Consider the following 27,324-nt stretch of genomic DNA (forward strand, 5'->3'; position numbering starts at 1 on the left):
AGAAAGGGAAACAGTAAGTAGTTACCTGATGAAGGGGCAACGCTCCGAAAGCTCGTGCAACCAAATAAACCTGTTGGACTTTAACCTGGTGTTGTGGGACTACTTACTGTGCCGACCCCAGTCCAACGCCGGCAACTCCACAGAAAGGGAAACAAACATTACTAGAGTGACAGAAATTAACACAGAGCAATAGGCATAAACACATGTGCACCCATTAAGAGTGGCATTAATATATATTCATAGACTTCACACAATAATAGAGTCATATATACACAATGACAAAAGAATAAAATATGCGCACAGATGCAGACACACAACTACACAAATCAACAATCACTGGCAAATGAACGTGCACATTAACACTCATAATCACATATTAACTCAGAGCCAAAGATTAATGCAGAGCACGAGATGCTCATGCACACGCACACAAATGCAAAATCTTCAATACAAACGGTAGGCAAATGATGAAAGTACAATTTAAACGTGACTTTTTAATGGAGATATCCACAGATTTATTATCCCAATGTACAATGAACAGATAAACACGCTGAGAAACTGAATTAAGCTCACGATCTACTAAACGTTTCCACCATAAAGAAGCGCAGATCGGAAATTACATCCCAACTCTTAAACAACAACATTCACAGTTTACAGATCAGTAACCATCTGTGAAAACAATCATTGATCAGTGAACGTTCCTCAATATCAGTGATAATATTCTTCAATAAGGGATAGTTCCGAATTGTCAAAAAATCAACTGATTTTCGAGAAAACACCTTCAGTGCTTTCTGACATGGACTGTCCAAGGAATGTCAATAAAGATCAGGTGTGAAAATAGTTACGGAGGTCGGTTACTGACTGTCCTGAGCTTAAGAGTAGATATAGATTGAAAATTAAGTTCAAGAATAAATGAACAGTTTAAAAAGGAAAACGGGGAAAATAAAGATAACAATAAGATTACCTGGATAAATAAAGTAATCTAATTTCATATCCTGGTCTCCGTCCCCTAGACTCCACCGACCGCATCTGGATTGAAGACAATGATGATGATAACAGTAACATCTGGACAACGGCTTCCACATTCATTGTCCTGTTCTTCCTGAGCATTTTCTACAGCACTGCGGTCACTCTGGTGAAGGTGAGATGATTGAATGCACTCACATATCAAACTGACAGAATGGATTTGAAAAATCTCTCAATGTTCCACTGATTAAAAACTTTAACTTTAATGTCCTGCATCATAAACAACTGCTTCATTATTGTATCTTTCTTTTACAGATCAAGTGATGGGTTGAATTTTGGATGCTGCAGATTTCCCTCAGCTGATTATTATGATCTCCGTATGACACAAATACAATATCTGCTCTTGGTGACTCTATCAGTAAAATTCTCTCAGTTTATCATTCTGAATCTGTAACTGAGACAATCATAGACGGTATTTCAGTTTTCAGAGTGAAAAGTACGAGGCATTTTTTGTTATAATGTAATTGTGGTTAATAGTTTCCCCATAGTTTAAATATCATGTATAAATAAGAAACTTTTCTCATTCCTTATCCATATTTGTTAATTCCTCTTTCTATTAAGGTCCTGTTTTCTCTTTCTGGTGTATGTAACAGATGTACAAATATTGACGGATTCCCTGTGCATGTGTTGTGTTCTCAATGTGAAGCTCGATCGTTAAATTCACTTTTCTAACTTTAAAAAATAATGTCGCTGTAATATATTCTCTGAATTTTTAAAATAAATATTGAATGAAAATTTAACCATCTCTGGCTTGGCTTAATTCCGTTTTCCAAAGCCCATCAACTCCGCCCCATATTCCATATTATACGGTTTCCCCTCTTTCCCAGACATGTCTGTTCCCCCAGTTCTGTGCGGGATGTGTTTGAACTCAAGGCCGTTCAGTGAGAGTCACTGCGCCACCCAGTGGCCAATCCGTATAAAGACACCTTCATCTCTGCCTTTTTATGATAAAATCCAGAGACAGAGCGAGTGAAGAATGAGAAGAACCTCGGTGATTTCACTCATAAACTGGTCTGTCACTGACCGAGTTTCAGGTAATTCTAAAAAGCAAAGGCTCTGTTTCATCAGAGGCCGATGCAGGACAGTGTGTGGCAGAAGATAGTTTCCTTTACACTGCCCCTTAAAAAAACTATCAGTGTCGCTGCAGCGTGGGTTAACAGTGTGAATCTCTCTATATTTCGTCCGATGAAATACTTACAAGGCAGACATGCTACAAGCTAGATAGAGAACACATACAGAGCAGAGGTGCAAACCATGAGGTGAAACCAAGAGACTGAGGTGCATTTCACATAAGCACATAATAGATTACAAATTTCCAAATTAAGGCGAGTGCTATGGGATAATTTGAGATGACCAATACTGTATTTAACTACAGACGATATAAAACTCACGTGGCAGATATCTCTGTGTAAGGACGGAACATTTATTTAAAACAAAAACAGAACTATCAGCTGCTTGGAGATGACCAAAAGGGCTAAATAGCTCTGGAACCGAGCGGCAGGATCTTTCCGATGCATCTAACGTGTACCATCAATAACAGATCAATTATAGATTTTCGTACCGATCGTTCCGACCTCATATTAGTTTAAGAATCAATTACGTTCAGTAAACATACATCAATAATAATTCCTGACAAGTTGCTCAGCCAATCGCATTTTACAACACAGCATAATGATATCTCCTTCATCCATTTAAATCGGAGGCTCACTCATCTGTAATCAGTATCTGGGAGAATCAGGAAGGTGAGATAGAGTCATAGAGTCACAGAGGTATAAGCATGCAAACAGGCCCTTCGGCCCAACATGTCCATGCCGCCCTTTTTAACGACATGCAGAGATACCTGCCTCATGAGTTTTACATTAAATTAAAACATAATTGGCCATCTCAAATTACCCCACAACAGAGCAGGTGAGGATAACCGATGATCCAAAGGGAAACTTACTGAGATGCTGCTTTCCAACAGGAAGTGGATCCTGAAACTGTCGGAACATCTACTGGAGTTCAGGAAAGATACCTGCGCTGCAATGAATGTGATAATCCTGACAGCCTTAGGATGGAGTCAATCTTTATTTGGTGTAGATTTATTCACAGAGTGAAACATTACAGGTGTATACCTCCTAACTCCAGGCACCGTCACTAACTGTCCCTTTATAGATCCAATCAATAACCTCCATGTAGTTCACCTTAATCGATACAATTAACACCCACAGTCAGAGCATCAAGAAAGGCTCCAATCAGTGTGACTGCCCGAGTGTCCCAGCAGCTCCGATGACCAAGTGACTCCCATCCACACATTAGCTTTTATTAACAGGGGTTGGAGTTTAAGAGCCGTGGGGTTATGCTGCAACTGTACAGGACCTTGGTGAGACCACATTTGGAATATTGTGTGCAGTTCTGGTCACCTCACTATAAGAAGGATGTGGAAGCGCTGGAAAGAGTGCAGAGGAAATTTACCAGGATGCTGCCTGGTTTGGAGGGTAGGTCTTATGAGGAAAGGTTGAGGGAGCTAGGGCTGTTCTCTCTGGAGCGGAGGAGGCTGAGGGGAGACTTAATAGAGGTTTATAAAATGATGAAGGGGATAGATAGAGTGAACGTTCAAAGACTATTTCCTCGGGTGGATGGAGCTATTACAAGGGGGCATAACTATAGGGTTCGTGGTGGGAGATACAGGAAGGATATCAGAGGTAGGTTCTTTACGCAGAGAGTGGTTGGGGTGTGGAATGGACTGCCTGCAGTGATAGTGGAGTCAGACACTTTAGGAACATTTAAGCGGTTATTGGATAGGCACATGGAGCACACCAGGATGATAGGGAGTGGGATAGCTTGATCTTGGTTTCGGATAAAGCTCGGCACAACATCGTCGGCCGAAAGGCCTGTTCTGTGCTGTAGTGTTCTATATGTTCACACACAGGGTGGGTGAAAGGCCTCTCCCCAGTGTGAACTCGCCAATGGCTCAGTCGCTTGGATGATGTTCGAAACCTCCTTGTGCAGTGAGAGCAGCAGAACGGTCTCTCCCCAGTATGAATGCACTGGTGGATCTTCAGGTCGGCAGAGTTTCTGAAACAACTCCCACAATCAGAGCATTTAAAGGTTTTCTCATTGGTGGGGAGTGCACTGGTGTCTCAGCAGATTGGATAACTGAGTGAATCCCTTCCTACACTCAGAGTAGGGGAATGGCCTCTCTCCAGTGTGAATGCGCTGGTGTATCAGCAGGGTTGATGAGTCATTGAGTCCCTTCCCACACTCAGAACAAGTGAACGGTTTCTCCCCAGTGTGAACTTGCTGGTATATCAGCAGAATGGAGGAATTACTGAATCTCTTCCCCCATACAGAGCAGGTGAATGGCCTCTCCCTAGTGTGAACTCGCTGGTGTCGCTGCAGAGTGGATGAATCAATGAATCCCTTCCCACACACAGATTAGATGAACAGCTTCTTTCTGCTGTGCCTGGGTCGATGGGTTTCCAGTTCACAGGGGGCATGGAATCCTTTCCTACAATCCCCACATTTCCATCATATCTTCAGGGTATGGACGGCCTTGTAACTCTCCAGGTTTGACGATTTGGTTCCCTGGATTTAGTTCTCCAACCTTCACCTTTAAGGGAATATACCCTGATATTGCCCGCAATAGATTTTCCTTAAAGGTGGCCCGTTGTTCAGCCAGCGGCTTTTCTGCCAACATTTGATTCCAACTCACTCGACTCAGATCCATTCTCATCCTATTGAAGGTGAGGTTTTTCCTTGATTAATTATCCCCGTTCTGGATCGTTCCTTGTCCTTTTCCATGGCCAACCTGAACATTATGATACAATGGTCACTCTCCCCTCAATGCTCTCCCACTGATATTTGATCCACTTGGGCCAACTCATTCCCCAGAACCAGGTCCAGCAGTGCCTGCCCTCTCATTGGAGCAGAAACACACTGCTGCAGAAAATTATCTTCAACACCTTCCAGGGACTCATGTCCCTCTTGTCCCTTTGCACTATTTGGTTTTGTAATTGGTCTGTTCAAATGTTGGCTCGGCAATGATTGGGTTAAATCAGTCTCCATAGACTTTGTGACGTAACAAAGTATAAGAAGGGCTTCACCGAGCACAGAGATTTGTCGAGGTTTTACATATTGCATTGACTGGTGCCATGGCATCTGGGGCAGAGCAGGGAGCATTTCCGTGGAGATGCTGCTTCTACCCAGAGTGTAATGGTAATGCTGCTGCACTTTGATACGACTGCTCAGACATTAGCCTGTGTCAGCTCTTATTGATACTGAATAAAATCTAACCACTGTCACCAATAAGGGTTATCACTGGGAATCATTTCAGAGTTTGGGAAAAGGGGAGAAAGGGTTAATTGACTCCCTGAACCCCATTTTCTAACATCGCTGTGTCAAAAATAAAATCTCATCTCCCCCTCTGGCTCTTTTGCCAATTACCTTAGAGGGACTCACTTTCTGTTAAAGAGCCTGCCAATGAGCCCAGTCCCGGATGTGATTAACAGCAGCAATAACAGCAGAATTCAACCCCTGAGATCACTTGTGAACTCGTTGGTGTGTCTGCAGGTGGGATGACTGAGTGAACCCGTTCTCACACAAGGTGCAGGTGAATGGCCTCTCCCCAGTATGAACTCGCTGGTGTCTCTGCAGATTGGTTAACTGAGTGAATCCTTTTCCACAGGCAGAGCAAGTGAATTGTTTCTCCCCAGTGTGAACTCGCTGGTGTACCCGCAGATAGGATGACATTCTAAATCTCTTTGAGCAGTGAGAGCAACTGAACGGTCTCTCCTCAGTGTGAATGCGCTGGTGGGACATCAGAACCTGAGAGCTTTTGAAGTCGCTCCCACATTCAGAGCATTTATAGGGTCTCTCATTGGTGTGACTGACTTTGTGTCTGCGCATGCTGGATAACCAAGTGAATCCTTTCCCACACACAGGACAGTTGAACGGCCTCTCCCCGGAATGTACTCGCTGGTGTATCCGCAGGCTGGAGAAGTCAGTGAATCCCTTCCCACACACAGGACAGGTAAACGGTCTCTCCGCAGTGTGAATTTGCTGGTGTGTCTGCAGATGACATAACTGAGTAAATCCGGTACCACAATCAGAACAGGTGAATGGTCTCTTCCCCGTGTGAATTCGTTGGTGTGTTTGCAGGTTGGATGAATCATAGAATCCCTTCCCACACACAGAGCAGGTGAACAGCCGCTCCCCAGTGTGAATGCGTCGATGAGTTTCCAGCTCAGATGGGAACCTGAATCCCTTCCCACAGTCCCCACATTTCCACGGTTTCTCCATGGTGCAGGTTTCCTTGTGACTCTCCAGGTTAAACAATCAGTTAAATCTCACACAGAACACGGGTACAGTCTCTCCCTGCTGTGAATGCCGCAATGTTTTTTTCACTGATTAAAGCTCTTTCCACAGTCAGTGCACTGGAACACTCTCACTCGGGTGTGTGCGTGAGACTTGGTAAATTCTCAGTCACGCTGATGTTTAAAATCTCCAGAAGCAAAAAGAACAGAGAAATATTTCTCCTTCCAGATACAAAGGCTGATGATGTTCAGGACATGATGAATTGAATAACTGTCAGATATTGATGTGACATTTGCTTTGAGATTACTGTCTGTAAATCCTCACCTTCTGATATTCTGTAAAAGGAATTTATTGAAGTCATCACTGTCAATACAAGATAGAAATTCAGAACAGACAATTCTAGTGTCTGTGGAACATTCTTTCCTCCCTCATTCCCCAAAAGCTGTAAATCTCCATTCCACACACTCTCCCTCCATTCTCACTCCGCTGTATCTAATATTCACCCTCCCAATTCTCCTGAAGGTGCTGATTGAGGCTGATTGACAGATCCATGCTCACTGCTTCCTGTCCTGGACACAGAGAGCTGAAAATCTCCATGCAGGCTGCCAGATAGATAAATGTCTACATTACTGGAGTAAAAATGTGTGGAATGTACAGACTGGATTCACTTCCTTTCCCTTCAGTTGCTGCAAGTCCCCAGTTTTCCCCAGAATGAGAAAATAAATTGAAAGAGGGAGAAAAGAAAGTGTTTTACTCACAGATATTAGAGAGAGCAGGAAGATTTTGTCTGACTGCATCTCCATGTTCATTCACAAAACGCCCGCACTCTGATTGCTGGAGGACCAGAGTCCTTCCGGTCCTCCAACTCTTTCCATTGGTTAACACTTCAGCATGAAGGTCAGGGGGTGAGCTCTCTTTGCACATGCGCAGCTTCCCCTCTCCTCTGGACATGCGCAGCCCAATGTGGCCCGCCCGCGTGGTGGATAGAGTGGTTTCTCCATCGTGGGCGATTGTGGGAGCTGCGGCCGCCATTACTCATCCGGAGCCCAGTCTCTAAACTCCTGGGACTGTGATGGAAAGTGGGAGTGGGGGGCGCAGTGACCCCACCCTGACACAAAGTACATGTGGGGAGTCACTGGATTGGATTGGGATGTCCCCTTTACAAAACAGTTTGTTAACTTCAGGTGGAAAGATTTAGACACTTGGGTGACATTGGGGAAGGCAGCAGGTGAGTGTGAAACTGATCCCGAGAGTCAGCACCTTCAGGGGAGGAGAACTGGGGAAAAAGAAGGTGGAGGATAGAGGGTTGGCAGCAGGAGAAATACTTAATACAATTAATGTAACCAGAGAGGCAGTGCTGGGTAGACTAATGGGACTGAAGGTGGACAAGTCCCCGGGTCCGGATGGAATGCATCCCAGGGTATTGAAAGAAATGTCAGAGGTAATAGTGGATGCGTTAGTGATTATTTATCAAAACTCGTTGCATTCTGGGGTAGTGCCGGTTGATTGGAAAACGGCTAATGTTACGCCGCTGTTTAAAAAAGGAAGGAGACAAAAGGCGGGTAACTATAGGCCGGTCAGCTTAACGTCTGTAGTAGGGAAAATGCTGGAATCCATTATTAAAGAGGAGATAGCAGGGCATCTGGATAGAAATGGTTCGATCAATCAGACGCAGCATGGATTCATGAGGGGAAAGTCGTGCTTGACGAACATGTTGGATTTTTATGAAGATGTGACTAGGGCGGTTGATGGAGGAGAACCGGTGGATGCGGTGTTTTTGGATTTCCAAAAGGCGTTTGATAAGGTGCCCCATAAAAGGCTACTGAAGAAGATTAGGGCACACGGAGTTGGGGGTAGTGTGTTAAAGTGGATTGGGGACTGGCTATCCGACAGGAAGCAAAGAGTCGGAATAAATGGGTGTTTTTCCGGTTGGAGGAAGGTAACTAGTGGCGTGCCGCAGGGATCGGTACTCGGGCCGCAACTGTTTACCATTTATATAGATGATCTGGAGGAGGGGACGGAGTGTAGGGTAACGAAGTTTGCAGACGACACAAAGATAAGTGGAAAAGTGAATCGTGTGGAGGACGGAGAAGATCTGCAGAGAGATTTGGACAGGCTGAGTGAGTGGGCGAGGATATGGCAAATGGAGTATAACGTTGAGAAATGCGAGGTTATACACTTTGGAGGAAATAATAACAAATGGGATTACTATCTCAATGGAAACAAATTAAAACATGCTACCGTGCAAAGGGACCTGGGGGTCCTTGTGCATGAGACGCAAAAGCCCAGTCTGCAGGTACAACAGGTGATCAAGAAGGCAAATGGGATGTTGGCCTATATTGCGAAGGGGATAGAATATAAAAGCAGGGATGTCTTGATGCACCTGTACAGGGCATTGGTGAGGCCGCAGCTGGAATACTGTGTGCAGTATTGGTCCCCTTATATGAGGAAGGATATATTGGCATTGGAGGGAGTGCAGAGAAGGTTCACCAGGTTGATACCGGAGATGAGGGGTTTGGATTATGAGGAGAGGCTGAGGAGATTGGGTTTGTACTCGTTGGAGTTTAGAAGGATGAGGGGGGATCTTATGGAGACTTATAAGATAATGCGGGGGCTGGATAGGGTGGAGGCGGAGAGATTCTTTCCACTTAGTAAGGAAGTTAAAACTAGAGGACACAGCCTCAAAATAAAGGGGGGTCGGTTTAAGACAGAGTTGAGGAGGAACTTCTTCTCCCAGAGGGTGGTGAATCTCTGGAATTCTCTGCCCACTGAGGTGGTGGAGGCTACCTCGCTGAATATGTTTAAAGCGCGGATGGATGGATTCCTGATCGGTAAGGGAATTAAGGGTTATGGGGATCAGGCGGGTAAGTGGTACTGATCCACGTCAGATCAGCCATGATCTTATTGAATGGCGGGGCAGGCTCGAAGGGCTAGATGGCCTACTCCTGCTCCTATTTCTTATGTTCTTATGTTCTTATGTTACAATCAATCGTATCAATAGGCCTGCATGAGGTTCCTCCACGTGCTCCAGTTTCCTCCCACAGTCTGAAAGACATGCTGATTAGGTGCATTGACCCGAACAGGTGCCGGAGGTGGCAATTAGGGGAATTTCACAGTAACTTCATTGCAGTGTTAATGTAAGCCTTACTTGTGACTTATAAATAAACTTTACTTTAGGAAGGAGGGAGTCTGTGGGGACAGAGATTTATAGTTTGAGATGAAGAAGGATTTTGTGTGACATGTATTTACCCCATTAATTCCCCCAACCCATACACTAAGAGGCAATTTGCCATGGCCAATCCACCTAACCTACACATCTTTGGAGTGTGGGATGTAATTGGAGCACTCTGAGCAACCTCATGCAGACACAGGGAGAACGTGCAAACTCCACACGAGAGCTGTGGCACGGTGGTTAGCACTGCTACCTCAGAGTGCCAGGGATCCGGTTCAATTCCAGTCTTGGGTGACTGTGTGGAGTTTGCACGTTCTCTCTGTAGCTGCATGGGTTTCCTCCCACAGTCCGAAAGACATGCTGCTTAGCTGCATTGGCCGTGCTAAATTCTCCTTCAGTGCACCTGAACAGGCGCCAAGCGTGACGACTAGGGGATTTTCACAGTAACTTCATTGCAGTGTTAATGTAAGCTTCCTTGTAACACCTGAGGCCAGAATTGAACTCAGGTCCCTGGCGCTGCTGATCACTGTGCCACTTTGCTGCTTGTGTTTTGAGAAATCATATTAAAATCTGGAACTCAGATGGGGATATGAATTGGTGTTGAGTGGGAAGGTCTGGATCACTGCATTACTCCAGAGAGCCTCGGAATCAGATTTACAGAATGGATCCCTGTAATAGCAGCAATCCCATTGCTATATGTTGGTCAGACTGAGGGAAGTATTTAAACTGGACACCACAGGTGTGTTAAAGGATAACGTATTCATGGAAGTTATGAACTATCTGAAAGAATATTGAGAGCAAAGAAATCAATCTGGAAAATTGTAGTCACTTCACGTTGTTCCAGGAGAAGTGGGATTAGGTTGTGTAGATGTCTGGTTTTACACAGCACACAGTCAGCCTGTGGTTTCACCCTGGATGAAGAATCTCTGAATTGTACCATTCAAATCACTCAATGGGTTTATCAGGGGCCAGAATGTCTGCTCAGAAAGAGGAAGGTTGGTGTGAAACTAATGAGAAGTAACACAGACACTCACAGACACCCTCACACACACACTCACAGACACCCTCACACACACACACAGACTCTCAGATGCCTCAAAATATCTCCTGTCACCTTATTGTTCTTAGTTTTTTTGAAATAAATCCTGAATGAATTATAAAATCACACACAAATACTTGTTGAGCTTCCCCTGAAAGACATCGATACTGTTCATTTCACTCCCTGTGGTCATGATTTCCATATTCTCACCATTCTTTGGGTGGAGAAATTTATCTTGGATTTCCTATTGGGTTTCTTGGCGACTGTCTTGTATTGATGGTCTCCAGTTTTGCCCTTCTGCACAAGAGGAAACATTATTTCAAAACCTTTTATAATTTTGAAGCCCTCTATTAGGTTCCCCCTCAGCCTTAATTTTTCAAGAAAGCGTGAGCGTGTCAATCCTTTCCTGATAGATAACCAAACACACAGTTTAAAAATAATTTATGGGATGTGGACATCGCGAGCTTGGCCAGCATTTATTGCTAACCTCAGATTGACCTTGAGAAGGTGGTGGTGAGTTGTTTTCTACATTTCTGGTATCATCATTAAAAATCATCTCTGTACCCTTCTCCAGTGCCGAGATATCTTTTTTATAATACGGTGACCAGAATGGCACGCAATGGTCGGTAAGATTCTTGATCAGGGAGTCACAGGTTATCCAAAAGTGGTTTGAGCTTATCCATGGTTTTAAATTAGAATATTAAGAAGCAACAATTTAGAAATGATGCATTGTAAACAGGGGGGATAAAAACAGAAGACCCATGGCAGGTGACTAACTGGGGTCTCAGCACTGATCCTGCATTACCCCAATAATCACTGCCTGCCAGTTGGAAAAAGACCTGTTTAATCTTACTCTACTGTCTGCCAACAAGTTTTCAATCTCAATACATTCGCCCCAATCCCATGTGCTTCAATTTTTATGAAGAAGTTGCTGTGTTGGTGGACGAGGGGAATCGGGTTCACATTTTCTATCTCAGGGCATAATCATCAACAACTTGTATTTACACAGAGTGTTGTGGGGCTGGAGGAGGTTACTGAGATATTGAGGAACTTTTTAAAAATTCATTTTTACTGGATATAAGCGTCACTGGCTGGGCCAGCATTTCTTGCACATCTCTAACTGCCTCCATTTCAGAAGGCATTTGAGAGTCAACCACATTGCTGTGGGTCTGGAGTCACATGTAGGCCAGACCAAGTAAGGACGACATTACTGAACCAGATTGGTTTTGACGACGATCAACAATGGTTAAGGTTTGTCATTAGACTTTTAATTCGAGATTTTAATTGAATTCAAATTTCACCATTGCCTGTGGTGGGATTCGAACCTGGGTCCCCAGAGCCTTACCCTGAGTCCAATGATAATTCCACTGTGCCACTGCCTCAACTATTGATCCAATTGTTACTGTTTATCTCAGGGCGCAGAAACAACAGAATCCAACTTTGCCGGTCACACATGAAGTCGTCTATGTTTCAGCAGGCTGTAATACTGAGTAAATCCCTTCCCACACATGGAGCAGTTGAACGGTTTTGCCCCAGTGTGAACTCGCTGGTGTCTCTGCAGGCGGGATGGATCAGTGAATCCCTTCCCACACACAGAGCAGGTGAACGGCCTCTCCCCGGTGTGAACTCGCTGGTGTCTCTGCAGGTGGGATGGATCAGTGAATCCCTTCCCACACTGAGAGCAGGTGAACGGTTCTGTCGCAGTGTGAACTCGCTCGTGTCTCTGCAGGCTGGATACCTGAGTGTATCCCTTCCCACACACAGAGCAGGTGAACGGTCTCTCCCCAGTGTGAACTCGCTGGTGTGTCTGCAGGCGGGATGGATCAGTGAATCCCTTCCCACACACAGAGCAGGTGAACGGCCTGTCCCCTGTGTGAATGTATTGGTGTCTCAGCAGGCCAGACGACCGAGTGAATCTCTTGCCACAAATGGAGCAGGAGAACGGCTTCTCCCCTGTGTGAGTGCGGCCGTGTGTCCGGAGGCTGGATGACTCGGTGAAAGCCTTCCCACACTCGGAGCAGATGAACGCCCTCTCCCCGGTGTGAACAGGCCGATGTTTCAGCAGGTGTTGTAAAGAAGCAAATGCTTTCCCGCACACAGGGCAAACGTAAGGCCTCTCCCCTGTGTGAACACGCTCGTGTATCACAAGATGGGATGAACAATGAAACATCTTCCCACACACGGAGCAGAGGAATGGCCTCTCCCCAGTGTGAACTCGCCGGTGCCTCAGAAGATAGTGAGACTGAGTGAATTCCTTCCCACACACAGAGCAGGTGAACGGCCTCTCCCCTGTGTGAACACGCTCGTGCATCACAAGCTGGGATGAACAAGGAAACATCTTCCCACACACGGAGCAGAGGAATGGCCTCTCCCCACTGTGAACTCGCCGGTGCCTCAGAAGATAGTAAGACCGAGTGAATTCCTTCCCACACACCGAGCAGGTGAACAGCTTCTCCCCAGTGTGAACTTGCTGGTGTGTCAGCTGGTCAGTTGATTGAACTTCTTCCTTTCTACACATTGAGGAGGTGAATGGTTTCCCTCCAGTGTGAATACTCTTGTGTGTCAAAAGGTGTGAAAATCGAGTGAATCTCTTCCCACACAGGGAGCAGAGGAAAGGCCTCTCCCCAGTGTGAACTCGCTTGTGTGTCAGAAGATGAGATGAATGAGCGAATCTCTTCCCACAAACAGAACAGGGGTACGGCCTCTCCCCAGTGTGAGTGCCCTGGTGTCTCAGCAGACTAATCCTTCTTTTGAAGGTCTTCTCACATTTAAAGCATTTAAAATGTCTCTTCTGAGAATGAACCAGTTGGTGAACGGTGCAGTGGGAGGACTGAGTGAATCTCTTCCCACACTGGGAGCAGCTGAATGGCCTGTCCTTGGTGTGAACTTGTTGGTGCTCAGTGAGATGCACTGAGTCGCTGAACGACTCCCCACAGTGGGAGCAGCTGAACGGTCTCTCGTGTGTGTGAAGGAGCTGGTGCTCTGCAAGGCGGGAGGACTGGCTGAACCTCTTCCCGCAGTGGGAGCAGCTGAACGGTCTCTCGTCAATGTGAAGGAGCTGGTGTTGAGCCTGTTCCTCAGGCGTCTCAACGCTGTCCCCAGAGTCAGAGCTTTGAAGAGGCTTCTGAATAATGTGATCGAGTTGGTGAGCCAGCAGGTTGGACGAACACATGAATTTCTTCCCACACACGGAGCAGGTGAATGAACTCTCACTATTGCGAGCTCGCTGTCGTGTCAGCATGTTTTCCAGCTGATCAATCCCTTCCCACAGGAGGAGCAAGGAAACAGATTCTCACCAGTTTCCAACTGAGATGGTCAATTAAATCCCTTCAGATGCACAAATTTTCAGATCCCGATGAACCGATTGACTCTGTCAGACGTGAGATTCGATCATCCAGACTGCAGATCCTTCTCTTCAATTTCCTGCAAAATAAGTTTACAAAGAATTACATGGATGGCAGAGTGGTTAGTACTCCTGCCTCACAGCACCAGGGACCTGGGTTCGATTGTGGCCTTGGTTACCTGTCTGTATGGAGTTTGCACATTCTCCTCGTGTCTGTGTGGGTTTCCTCCGGGTGCTCCAGTTTCCTCCCACTCTCCAAAGATGTTCAGGTTAGGTGGTTGCCCCTTTCTGTCCCAAGATGTGTAAGTTAGGGAGATTAGCGGGGTAAATATGTGGGGTTACGGGAATACGCCTGGGTGGGGTGGTCTGAAAGGCCTCCTTCTGCACTGTAGAGATTCTATGAATACATGAGATACACAAAACACAAACAGGCCATTCTATTTTTTAAAATTCATTTTAACGGGGTGTGGGCATCGCCAACTGGGACAGCATTTATTGCCCATCCCCAACTGCCCTCCATTTCACAGGGCATTTGAGAGTCAACCACATTGCTGTGGGTCACATGTAGGCCAGACCAGTTAAGGACGGCAGATTTCCATCCTTAAAGGACCTCAGTGAACCAGATGGGTTTTTACGACAATCAACAATGGTTTCATGGTCAATATCAGACTTCTAATTGAATTTAAATTTCACCATCTGCTGTGGTGGGATTCGAACCTAGGTCCCCAGAACATTATCCTGGGTCTCTGGGTTGCTAGTCCAGTGATAGTTCCACTGTGTCACTGCCTCCGCCACCCCCCCACCCCTGCCCTGATCTGTACTGGAATTTCTACTCCACACAAATCTCCTCTCATTCTGCGGCACGGTAGCACAGTGGTTAGCACTGCTGCTTCACAGCTCCAGGGACCCGGGTTCGATTCCCGGCTTGGGTCACTGTCTGTGTGGAGTTTGCACATTCTCCTCGTGTCTGCGTGGGTTTCCTCCGGGTGCTCCGGTTTCCTCCCACAGTCCAAAGATGTGTGGGTTAGGTTGATTGGCCATGCTAAAAATTGCCCCTTAGAGTCCTGAGATGCGTAGGTTAGAGGGATTAGTGGGTAAATATGTAGGGATATGGGGGTAGGGCCTGGGTGGGATTGTGGTCGGTGCAGACTCGATGGGCTGAATGGCCTCCTTCTGCACTGTAGGGTTTCTATGATTCTGCTCACCTCAACTAAGCTTTTCAGCTCAACTTTTTAATCCTTTTTCTCTCATGTTCTCATCTGGTTTCCTTTTTAAAGCATCTAAAGTATTTGTCTCAACCACTTCCAGTCGCAGTGAGTTCCATATTCTAACAACTGTCTGAAGAAATAAATATCTCCTCCTGTTTGATGTATTCGTCTCTGTTGTCTGTTCATGGTTCCCAGTATTGGAAACACCAACAAGTGGAAACATTCCATTCCCATCTACCTACTTATCCCATTCACAAAGCCTATATCAGAAGAGACAACATTTTTCTCTTGGTTTGAGCTTGTTGTGTGGAAATCTTAGAATCTTAGAAACCCTACAGCACAGAAAGAGACCATTCGGCCCATCGAGTCTGCACCGACCATAATCCCACCCAGGCTCTACCCCCATATCCCTACATATTTACCCACTAATCCCTCTAACCTATGCATCCCAGGACACTAAGGGCAATTTTAGCATGGCCAATCAACCTAACCCGCACATCTTTGGACTGTGGGAGGAAACCGGAGAACCCGGAGGAAACCCACGCAGACACGAACATAGAACATAGAACATAGAACATTACAGCGCAGAACAGGCCCTTCGGCCCACGATGTTGCACCGACCAGTTAAAAAAAAACTGTGACCCTCCAACCTAAACCAATTTCTTTTCATCCATGAACCTATCTACGGATCTCTTAAACGCCCCCAAACTAGGCGCATTTACTACTGATGCTGGCAGGGCATTCCAATCCCTCACCACCCTCTGGGTAAAGAACCTACCCCTGACATCGGTTCTATAACTACCCCCCCTCAATTTAAAGCCATGCCCCCTCGTGCTGGATTTCTCCATCAGAGGAAAAAGGCTATCACTATCCACCCTATCTAAACCTCTAATCATCTTATATGTTTCAATAAGATCCCCTCTTAGCCGCCGCCTTTCCAGCGAAAACAATCCCAAATCCCTCAGCCTCTCCTCATAGGATCTCCCCTCCATACCAGGCAACATCCTGGTAAACCTCCTCTGCACCCTCTCCAAAGCCTCCACATCCTTCCTGTAATGTGGGGACCAGAACTGCACACAGTACTCCAAGTGCGGCCGCACCAGAGTTGTGTACAGTTGCAACATAACGCTACGACTCCTAAATTCAATCCCCCTACCAATAAACGCCAAGACACCATATGCCTTCTTAACAACCTTATCTACTTGATTCCCAACTTTCAGGGATCTATGCACACATACACCTAGATCCCTCTGCTCCTCCACACTATTCAAAGTCCTCCCGTTAGCCCTATACTCAACACATCTGTTATTCCTACCAAAGTGAATTACCTCACACTTCTCCGCATTAAACTCCATCCGCCACCTCTCGGCCCAACTTTGCAACCTGTCTAAGTCTTCCTGCAAACTACGACACCCTTCCTCACTGTCTACCACACCACCGACTTTGGTGTCATCAGCAAATTTGCTAATCCACCCAACTATACCCTCATCCAGATCATTAATAAATATTACAAACAGCAGTGGCCCCAAAACAGATCCCTGAGGTACACCACTTGTAACCGCACTCCATGATGAATATTTACTATCAACCACCACCCTCTGTTTCCTATCCGCTAGCCAATTCCTGATCCAATTTCCTAGATCACCCCCAATCCCATACATCTGCATTTTCTGCAGAAGCCTACCATGGTGAACCTTATCAAACGCCTTACTAAAATCCATATATACCACGTCCACTGCCTTGCCCCCATCCACCTCCTTGGTCACTTTCTCAAAAAACTCAATAAGGTTAGTAAGGCACGACCTACCTGCCACAAAACCATGCTGACTATCACCTATCAATTCATTACTCTCCAAATAACTATAAATCCTATCCCTTATAATTTTTTCCAACATCTTGCCGACAACAGAAGTGAGACTCACCGGTCTATAATTCCCGGGGAAGTCTCTGTTCCCCTTCTTAAACAATGGGACAACATTCGCTAACCTCCAATCTTCTGGTACTATACCAGAGGCCAACGACGACCTGAAGATCAGAGCCAGAGGCTCTGCAATCACTTCTCTTGCCTCCCAGAGAATCCTTGGATAAATCCCATCCGGACCAGGGGATTTATCTATTTTCAGACCCTCCAGAATATCCTGCACATCCTCCTTATCAACTGTAATACTGTCTATTCTACTCCCTTGCAACCCAGTGTCCTCCTCAGCTATATTCATGTCCCCTTGCGTGAACACCGAAGAGAAATATTGGTTCAATGCTTCACCAATCTCCTCCGGTTCCACACATAACTTCCCTCTGCCATCTATAACTGGCCCTAAACTTGCCCTAACCAACCTTCTGTTCTTGACATACCTATAGAACGCCTTAGGATTCTCTTTAACCCTATCCGCCAAAGTCTTCTCATGTCCCCTTTTAGCCCTTCTAAGCTCGCTCTTCAACTCCCTCTTAGCCAATCTAAAGCTTTCTAGTGCACTACCCGAGTGCTCACGTCTCATCCGAACATAAGCCTCCTTTTTCTTTTTAACCAACAAAGAAACTTTTTTGGTGCACCACGGTTCCCTAGCCCTACCAATTCCTCCTTGCCTGACAGGGACATACCTATCACAGACTCGCAGTAGCTTCTAATTGAATTTAAATTTCACCATCTGCTGTGGTGGGATTCGAACCTAGGTCCCCAGAACATTATCCTGGGTCTCTGGGTTGCTAGTCCAGTGATAGTTCCACTGTGCCACTGCCTCCGCCGCCACCCTCCCATCCCTGCCCTGATCTGTACTGGAATTTCTAATCCACACAAATCTCCTCTCATTCTGCGGCACGGTAGCACAGTGGTTAGCACTGCTGCTTCACAGCTCCAGGGACCCGGGTTCGATTCCCGGCTTGGGTCACTGTCTGTGTGGAGTTTGCACATTCTCCTCGTGTCTGCGTGGGTTTCCTCCGGGTGCTCCGGTTTCCTCCCACAGTCCAAAGATGTGTGGGTTAGGTTGATTGGCCATGCTAAAAATGGCCAATCAACGAGGAGAATGTGCAAACTCCACACAGACAGTGACCCAAGCCGGGAATCGAATCCAGGTCCCTGGAGCTGTGAAGCAGCAGTGCTAACCACTGTGCTACCGTGCCGCCCTTCTAACTCCCTGTTTAAAAAGTGTCCAAAATGCATCACGATAGAAAATCGCAATATTGTCTCAGGTACAAGTAATTCAGAAAGCTATTATTTATTATGAGGGGAATTGAGTAAAAGCAAGGAAGTTATTTTCAGTTGCACAGGGCATTGGTTAGACATATCTAGAGCAGTATGTACATTATTGGTTTCCTTATTTAAGAAAGAATATGAGTGCATATTATTCCTCAACTGCTTTATGAGAAGCAGTTCATAGAAGGTTTAGTAGACTAATACTTGGAATAGGTGGATTGTCTGATGAGGAGCAGTGAGACAGTCTTTGCTTGAGTTTAGCTTCTGCTCGACTTCAAAAGAGTAAGAGGCAACTTAATTTAAACCTTCAAGATTCTGAAAACTCTTGACAGGGTGGATATGGAGAGAAAGGTAAAAGCAAATTACTGCGGATGCTGGAATCTGAAACCAAAAGAGAAAATGCTGGAGAATCTCAGCAGGTCTGGTAGCATCTGTGAGGAGAGAAAAGAGCTGCAGCTTCGAGTCCAGATGACCTTTCGTCAAAGCATAAAAAAGGCATAGAAAGTGGGAGATATTTACACTGTGAACAAAGAACAACAAACAAAGAACAATACAGCACAGGAACAGGCCCTTCGGCCCTCCAAGCCCGCGCCGCTCCCCGGTCCAGGATTGAATCCTGAATCCAGGATCCCCGCCCAATTTTCCAGCCTATCTACATACCAATATCCTATCCACCGAGCTGTCCCTCACAGCTACGATGCTTTGTTCATTACAACCTATTAACTTACCCCCACCCCCCCATTCCAGACCATGTGATCTCCAGGGAGAGGCGAAAACCCAGAGTGAAAAACCCCAGGGCCAATATGGGGAAAAAAAAATCTGGGAAATTCCTCTCCGACCCCCTGAGGCGATCGAAACGAGTCCAGGAGATCACAATGGCCCCGATCGGAAAATGCTTCCCAACCCTAGTCATTTCCACTTCCACGAACACCATATGAATTCCCTGCCCCCGAGACAGGTTCCCAACTATCCGCAGTCTCACTCTGTACTGGCACCAGCAAGATGATCGTAGAATGAAGCCTTGAAACGAGAAACCAGGAACAATTAGCCCGCGCCGCTCCCTGGTCCAAACTAGACCACTCTTTTGTATCCCTCCATTCCCACTCCGTTCATATAGCTGTCTAGATAAGTCTTAAACGTTCCCAGTGTGTCCGCCTCCACCACCTTGCCCGGCAACACATTCCAGGCCCCCACGACCCTCTGTGTGAAATATGTCCTTCTGATATCTGTGTTAAACCTCCCCCCCTTCACCTTGAACCTATGACCCCTCGTGAACGTCACCACCGACCCGGGGAAAAGCTTCCCACCGTTCACCCTATCTATGCCTTTCATAATTTTATACACCTCTATTAAGTCTCCCCTCATCCTCCGTCTTTCCAAGGAGAACAACCCCAGTTTCCCCAATCTCTCCTCATAACCAAGCCCCTCCATACCAGGCAACATCCTGGTAAACCTCCTCTGTACTCTCTCCAAAGCCTCCACGTCCTTCTGGTAGTGCGGCGACCAGAACTGGACGCAGTATTCCAAATGCGGCCGAACCAACGTTCTATACATCTGCAACATCAGACCCCAACTTTTATACTCTATGCCCCGTCCTATAAAGGCAAGCATGCCATATGCCTTCTTCACCACCTTCTCCACCTGTGACGTCACCTTCAAAGATCTGTGGACTTGCACACCCAGGTCCCTCTGCGTCTCTACACCCTTTATGGTTCTTCCATTTATCGTGTAGCTCCTCCCTACATTATTCCCACCAAAATGCATCACTTCGCATTTATCAGGATTGAACTCCATCTGCCATTTCCTTGCCCAAATTTCCAGCCTATCTATATCCTTCTGTAGCCTCTGACAATGTTCCTCACTATCTGCAAGTCCTGCCAGTTTTGTGTCGTCCGCAAACTTACTGATCACCCCAGTTACTCCTTCTTCCAGATAATTTATATAGAACAAAGAACAAAGAACAATACAGCACAGGAACAGGCCCTTCGACCCTCCAAGCCCGCGCCGCTCCCCGGTCCAGGATTGAATCCTGAATCCAGGATCCCCGCCCAATTTTCCAGCCTATCTACATACCAATATCCTATCCACCGAGCTGTCCCTCACAGCTACGATGCTTTGTTCATTACAACCTATTAACTCACCCCCACCCCTCTATTCCAGACCATGTGATCCCCAGGGAGAGGCGAAAACCCAGCGTGAAAAACCCCAGGGCCAATATGGGGAAAAAGAAAATCTGGGAAATTCCTCTCCGACCCCCTGAGGCGATCGAAACGAGTCCAGGAGATCACAATGGCCCTGATCGGAAAATGCTTCCCAACCCTAGTCATTTCCACTTCCATGAACACCATATGAATTCCCTGCCCCCGAGACAGGTTCCCAACTATCCGCAGTCTCGCTCTGTACTGGCACCAGCAAGATGATCATAGAATGAAGCCTTGAAACGAGAAACAAGGAACAATTAGCCCGCGCCGCTCCCTGGTCCAAACTAGACCACTCTTTTGTATCCCTCCATTCCCACTCCGGTCATATAGCTGTCTAGATAAGTCTTAAACGTTCCCAGTGTGTCCGCCTCCACCACCTTGCCCAGCAACACATTCCAGGCCCCCACGACCCTCTGTGTGAAATATGTCCTTCTGATATCTGTGTTAAACCTCCCCCCCTTCAAAGAACAAAGAACAAAGAACAGTACAGCACAGGAAACAGGCCTTCGGCCCTCCAAGCCTGTGCCGCTCCTTGGTCCAACTAGACCAATCGTTTGTATCCCTCCATTCCCAGGCTGCTCATGTGACTATCCAGGTAAGTCTTAAACGATGTCAGCGTGCCTGCCTCCACCACCCTACTTGGCAGCGCATTCCAGGCCCCCACCACCCTCTGTGTAAAAAACGTCCCTCTGATGTCTGAGTTATACTTCGCCCCTCTCAGCTTGAGCCCGTGACCCCTCGTGATCGTCACCTCCGACCTGGGAAAAAGCTTCCCACTGTTCACCCTATCTATACCCTTCATAATCTTGTATACCTCTATTAGATCTCCCCTCATTCTCCGTCTTTCCAAGGAGAACAACCCCAGTCTACCCAATCTCTCCTCATAGCTAAGACCCTCCATACCAGGCAACATCCTGGTAAACCTTCTCTGCACTCTCTCCAATGCCTCCACGTCCTTCTGGTAGTGCGGCGACCAGAACTGGACGCAGTACTCCAAATGCGGCCTAACCAGCGTTCTATACAGCTGCATCATCAGACTCCAGCTTTTATACTCTATACCCCGTCCTATAAAGGCAAGCATACCATATGCCTTCTTCACCACCTTCTCCACCTGTGTTGCCACCTTCAAGGATTTGTGGACTTGCACACCTAGGTCCCTCTGTGTTTCTATACTCCTGATGACTCTGCCATTTATTGCATAACTCCTCCCTACATTATTTCTTCCAAAATGCATCACTTCGCATTTATCCGGATTAAATTCCATCTGCCACCTCTCCGCCCAATTTTCCAGCCTATCTATATCCTGCTGTATTGCCCGACAATGCTCTTCGCTATCCGCAATTCCAGCCATCTTTGTGTCATCCGCAAACTTGCTGATTACACCAGTTACACCTTCTTCCAAATCATTTATATAAATCACAAACAGCAGAGGTCCCAATACAGAGCCCTGCGGTACACCACTAGTCACAGGCCTCCAGCCGGAAAAAGACCCTTCCACTACCACCCTCTGTCTTCTATGACCAAGCCAGTTCTCCACCCATCTAGCCACCTCCCCCTGTGAGGGGATGAAAGATGGGTCCAAGCCACAGGAACCAGGGGAAAGGATGCTAATGGCAGTCCATAGAGAGAATAGAAAGCGTGAATGGCCAAACAGCAGAGAAGCTGAAGAAGTTGTGATGGATGAAGATGTGGGGCGGGTGGGGGGGGGGGTGGATTGGAGGGAGGTAAAATTGAGAAAAGGGGGGAAAGGCGAAGCAAAGGGTGAGAAAAGATGCTGCCTGACCTGCTGAGACTTTCCAGCATTTTCTCCCTTGGATCTGGAGAGGATGTTTACTCTCAGGGGAGAATCTAGGGAGTCGCTGTTTTAAAAAAACAACATTGCCCATTGAAAACAGAGATGAGATGTTTTTCTCTCAGAGGGTCATGAATCTTTGAATTCACGTTCTTCAAAAGTGGAGGTAGAGTCTGATTTCAATGAGATAAATCTCTTGGGGTGACAGGGATCAGGGTATTGAATTTGATAATCAGCCATGACAATAATGAATGGCGGCGCATGCTCGAAGGGCCGAATGGCCGACTCCCAACTTCTATTTTCCATGTATGTTTCTATGTAAACATGAGGAGCCTGGGGCTGAAGTGTAACCAAAAGCTGTGTAACCGCTTTAGGAAACTGTACAGAGTTTGCAACTCTCACACTGAATATGTACATGGTCCATGGACTCATCAAGGCTGCAAACAGCAGCTGCAGCCTGAGGGTGGGTGAAGCTGTTTAAAAACCTATTGCTCATTGTGCTAATGGACTGGGAGCTCGGACTTGGAGGGGAAGCAGAAACATGAAGCCCCGCCCACTCACTGTTGCGTCACCAAGACACTGCGCATGCGCTCTCCTCCCTGCTGAATCAAGATGGCGGCCGTTAACCTGAGTCTCGTCTCGGGAAAAAGACCGGAAGCTGCAAACACAGACCGACGGACTCATTTTCGAGATTTGAGGCCTTGACCAGGTATTTAGAAACCCTCTACGTCCATCCGCCGGTTCCATTACTCCCTCTATGTTTCCGCATCCTTACCGGCTGCTGATGAGACAGAGGAACTTCTCTCCGATTGCGATCACCCACACTGCGTGCTGCAAACGCCGTTGCTTACTGCGCATGCTCCAGACTGTAACATTACTGCGCATGCGAACCCCTTCCTGTGCGTTCCATGGGGACACCTCAGCCCCGCCCCTCATTCAGTCCGATTGGATGGAGGAATAGCCGCTCCTGCTCGGTCCTCCAGCCCGCCCCTCATTCACTCCGATTGGTTGGAGGACCAGCCGCTCCCGCTCGGTCCTCCAGCCCCGCCCCTATTCCTATTGGTCCGGAGCGGCCGTCAATCAGTCCCCGGGCATTGTGATGTGGAGCATGCGCAGTGTCATTGCTGGCCTTGGCGCTTGTTTGTCCCGGAGAAGCGGAGTCAGCGTTAGGCGGTGGCTGGGAGGATTTGGAAACACTTTGTGGATCCGCAAACCCTTCAGAATCATTGTCAGCTCCCTGGTTTGCAGCTGCGGGGCTTCTCCCTCCCCCCTCCCGGGAACAGGCCCAGGTTAACGGCCCCATCCTGGCTCAGCCACTGGAGGATGGTTCACATCAGAGGATGGGGGAGGGGGACAATAAATAAGAGGTTACACTTTGGCCTCAAATCAATGAGGACTCTGATCTCTGGGAAGGAAGGAAACCCTGGGAGGTGGGCGGGGAGGATTCACAAACACCCGCTGGAGGCCCCAACACCCCCAATAAGAGCCATTGGTTTTATTGTCAGTCTGCAGACAGGAGCTGGAGAACTGAACCCAGACAGAGGAGAGGGAGGGAGAAAACTGGGAGTGGAGGAAAGAAATGGTGAGATGGGTTTGGATTTCAGCCCAGGGAGGAGGGAGAGTGTGTGGTACAGGGATTTACTGATTTGGGGGAACAAGAGAGGCAATTTTCCTTTTAGCATGGCCAATCAACCTAACTCGCACATCTTTGGACTGAATTTCTATCTCGATTGACCGTGACGATTTTTGTTAACTCCTTTTACAGGTGAGGTGAGGAAACATCACATAAAAATCAGATTGAGTATCGACTTATTTGGACCTGAATATCCTGAGACTTTGAACGTGGAAGGAGAAATGTTTGTCTGTTCTGCCTGGAGGAGAAGATTTCAAACATCAGTGTGACTGGAAAAGCACTGAGACACACACACCCAAGTGAGAGTGTTCCAGTGAACTGACTGTGGAAAAAGCTTAAACCAGTTACACAGCCTGAAAAAACATCACACCATTCACAGCTGGGAGAAACTGTACATATGTTGTGTGTGTGGACAAGACTTCAACTGATCATCCAACCTTGAGAGACACAAGGACACTGGCACTATGGAGAAACCGTGGAAATGTGAGGATTGTGGGAAGGGATTCAATTATCCTTCCCATCTCGAAACTCATTGTCGCAGTCACACAGGAGAGAGACCGTTCATCTGCTGTGTGTGTGGAAAAGGTTTTGTTCAGTCACAACACATGCAGTCACACCAACGCTCTCATTCCAATAAGAGACATTTAAAATGTTCCAACTGTGAGAAGAGCTTTAAGAGCAAAAAGCACTTGAAACAGCACCAACGCACACACACTGGAGAGAGGCCGTTCATCTGTTCTGTGTGTGGGAAGGGATTCACTCAGTCAGCCACTCTGATAAGACACCAGCAGACTCACACGGGAAAAAGGCCGTTCACCTGCTCAGTGTGTGGGAAAGGATTCATTCAGTCATCCACCCTGCTGAGGCATCTGCGAGTTCACACTGGGGAGAGGCCGTTCCCTTGCTTCAACTGTGGGAAGGAATTCACTCGGTTAGACACTCTCAGTTTGCATCAACATGTTCACACTGAAAAATTACTTTTTAAACATTACGAATGAGAGAAGAGTGAGTTGCAGACACACCAATGCATTTGTGTTGAAGAGTGGATGCTCACCTGCTCTGTCTGTGGAAGGGACTTATTCAGTCACAACACCTATTGAGACATCAGTAAGTTTTTGTGCAAGGGTGGGATTCTGTCAATCACTTCCATTGTGTGTTTCTGCTCATGTTAAACTCCAACCCTGTTATAGGAGTTATTGATATTCTAGATAAATGTCACTAAGTCAGTTTTTATGGAAATGCGCAGTGCTGTGTTAATATTTCTCCAATGGAAGAGGAGACTAATTGATGTCCTGCTGCCAGCTTCATTTTGGGGCCTTTTATCATTTCGAACTGTAGATTATTTCAGTTCTCACGCCTTCGGTTAGTCTCATGGACAATTCTCAGCTCCCCATATTTTCCAGAGTGTCTCTCCTGGCGCTGGGATCCAGGGAAGTTATCGGTCACAGTCCTGTGATCAATAAAGCTAAAACCAAGTCTGCTTGTTGTTTTTGACTCTTGGACTTCACCCCTGTCCCAAAACATCTCTCTCTTCTTTGACATGTGAATGGAACATGATGCCTGCAAACCTGGTTTCAATTGAAATCGTCTCAGCAAATTTAACAGGAGCCTGCAGGCTGATGAGACAGTGTTACACTGTCAGTGTGTTCCTGTACTGCTCTGTATTTAACAGGAGTCTGCAGGCTGATGAGACAGTGTTACACTGTCAGTGTGTTCCTCTGCTGCTCTGTATTTAACAGGAGCCTGCAGGCTGATGAGACTGTGTTACACTGTCAGTGTGTTCCTCTGCTGCTCTGTATTTAACAGGAGCCTGCAGGCTGATGAAACAGTGTTACACTGTCAGTGTGTTCCTGTACAGCTCTGTATTTAACAGGAGCCTGCAGGCTGATGAGACTGTGTTACACTGTCAGTGTGTTCCTGTGCCGCTCTGTATTTAACAGGAGCCTGCAGGCTGATGAGACTGTGTTACACTGTCAGTGTGTTCCTGTGCTGCTCTGTATTTAACAGGAGCATCCAGACTGATGAGACTGTGTTACACTGTCAGTGTGTTCCTCTGCTGCTCTGTATTTAACAAGAGCCTCCAGACTGATGAGACTCTTCTACGGTCAGTGTGCTCCTCTACTGTGGAGCCTTTGCTGTTATGAAATGTGGGTGAATAGTAATGAACCCCACATCGTTGCTCATGTTGCTGTGATTGTGCAGAAAGGGGATGTGTAAAGAGCTGGTCTTTGTGTGGAGATGTGAACCAAGGAAATGGTATCTGTTTGTGACAGTGACACAGCCTGTGCTCACACTCAGAACAATGCACACATATCATTCTGGTTACGGTTTGAACAGGGTCAGATCATAACTGTAGTGAACAATTTAAATATAACTATCTCCAGTGTAGCTGCAGCTTGTTCAATCAGAGCTGAGGAGGAGAGAGCTCTGAATCCACTGTATTACCTCTGTTCTCCAGACTGGGTAACTTTTTAAATCGAATGATATTTCATTCAAGAAACAGGATCACAGCCAAAAGGCTGAATTGCTGTGTAACTTATATCAAAAAATCATAAAATTCAGGTACAGACCAAATAATCATGTTAAACACATGGAAACTGTGACAATCCAGTAATAATAACAATTAACAAATTCATCAGGTAACAGGAAAGTGGTAGACAGGATATTAAAGAAGGAATATTGAATTAGATTATGTTAAAATTACAGACCAATACACCATTACAGGCTCGGAGATGCAGATAAATTTCATATAAAAGGCAGGCAGTGGTGTAGTGATATTGTCGCTGGACTAGTAATCAAGAGTCCCAGGTAATACTTCAGGGACCAGGGTTCGAATCCCACCACGGCAGGTGGTGAAATCTGAATTCAATAAAAATCTGGAGTTAAAAGTCTCATGACCATGAAACTGTTGTCGATTGTTGTAAAAAAAACCCCATCTGGTTCACGAATGTGTTTAGGGAAGGAAATCTGCCATCCTTACCTGGTCTGGCACATCTTTGACTCCAGATTCACAGCAATGTGGTTGACTCTTAAATGCCCTCTGCAATGGCCCAGCAAACTCCTCAGTCCAAGGGTAATTAGGGTGGGTACTAAATGCTGGCCAAGCCAGTGACATCCACATCACATGAATGAATAAAAAATAAGTATTTCACTGAGTACTGGAACCATGTGAGGAATTACTCTGTCTGTATTATTGCAGTGCTGTTAATAAAGTCAGTAAAAGACAATCTGTTGTTGGGGATTTGATTATCTGGTGTCTGAAACTACAAGGTTCAATATTTAGAGTCAATAAGATGAACAAAGAAACACACCAGAGCCCAATACTCCAGCTGGATATTCACAGGAGAAAGTCTGGTATCTAATACCTTGAGTGGAGCGAACAGAGAAAGACCCCAACGGTAAAGAACCCTCAAATTATTTATAAA

General features: G+C 46.5%; 3 protein-coding genes across 4 annotated transcripts; 1 reads left to right on the plus strand and 2 right to left on the minus strand.

Annotated features, from left to right (window-relative positions):
* Positions 1-5,547: 5,547 nt before the first annotated feature.
* Positions 5,548-6,306, minus strand: LOC144486537 (uncharacterized). Its single transcript, XM_078204586.1, has one exon. It carries the CDS (start codon positions 6,304-6,306, stop codon positions 5,548-5,550), a length of 759 nt encoding a protein of 252 aa, XP_078060712.1.
* Positions 6,307-11,745: 5,439 nt separating this feature from the next.
* On the minus strand, positions 11,746-23,105 carry LOC144486527 (uncharacterized). Its single transcript, XM_078204574.1, has 2 exons — positions 23,042-23,105; positions 11,746-13,955 (listed from the first exon to the last, which is right to left on the minus strand). The coding sequence occupies exon 2, from the start codon at positions 13,771-13,773 to the stop codon at positions 11,980-11,982; it is 1,794 nt and encodes a 597-aa protein (XP_078060700.1). The 5' UTR covers positions 13,774-13,955; positions 23,042-23,105; the 3' UTR covers positions 11,746-11,979.
* On the plus strand, positions 22,865-27,117 carry LOC144486528 (uncharacterized). 2 transcript variants are annotated; one of them, XM_078204575.1, is made up of 2 exons: positions 22,865-22,975; positions 24,032-27,117. In XM_078204575.1, the coding sequence occupies exon 2, from the start codon at positions 24,364-24,366 to the stop codon at positions 24,895-24,897; it is 534 nt and encodes a 177-aa protein (XP_078060701.1). In that variant the 5' UTR covers positions 22,865-22,975; positions 24,032-24,363; the 3' UTR covers positions 24,898-27,117. The 2 variants fall into 2 exon arrangements, with proteins under 2 accessions (XP_078060701.1, XP_078060703.1); XM_078204577.1 differs by lacking the exon at positions 22,865-22,975 and adding an exon at positions 23,399-23,494.
* The last annotated feature ends 207 nt before the right edge of the window (positions 27,118-27,324 follow it).

This window comes from Mustelus asterias, unplaced genomic scaffold (assembly GCF_964213995.1).
Source record: "Mustelus asterias unplaced genomic scaffold, sMusAst1.hap1.1 HAP1_SCAFFOLD_382, whole genome shotgun sequence".
NCBI classification, from domain to species: Eukaryota; Metazoa; Chordata; class Chondrichthyes; order Carcharhiniformes; family Triakidae; genus Mustelus; species Mustelus asterias.

What these genes read in the sequence shown, in the direction of transcription:
- LOC144486537 (XM_078204586.1), bottom strand. Translation starts at nt 6,306, where the DNA reads ATGGAGAAACCGTGGAAATGTGGGGACTGTGGGAAGGGATTCAGGTTC.
- LOC144486528 (XM_078204575.1), top strand. Translation starts at nt 24,364, where the DNA reads ATGGAGAAACCGTGGAAATGTGAGGATTGTGGGAAGGGATTCAATTAT.
- LOC144486527 (XM_078204574.1), bottom strand. Translation starts at nt 13,773, where the DNA reads ATGCTGACACGACAGCGAGCTCGCAATAGTGAGAGTTCATTCACCTGC.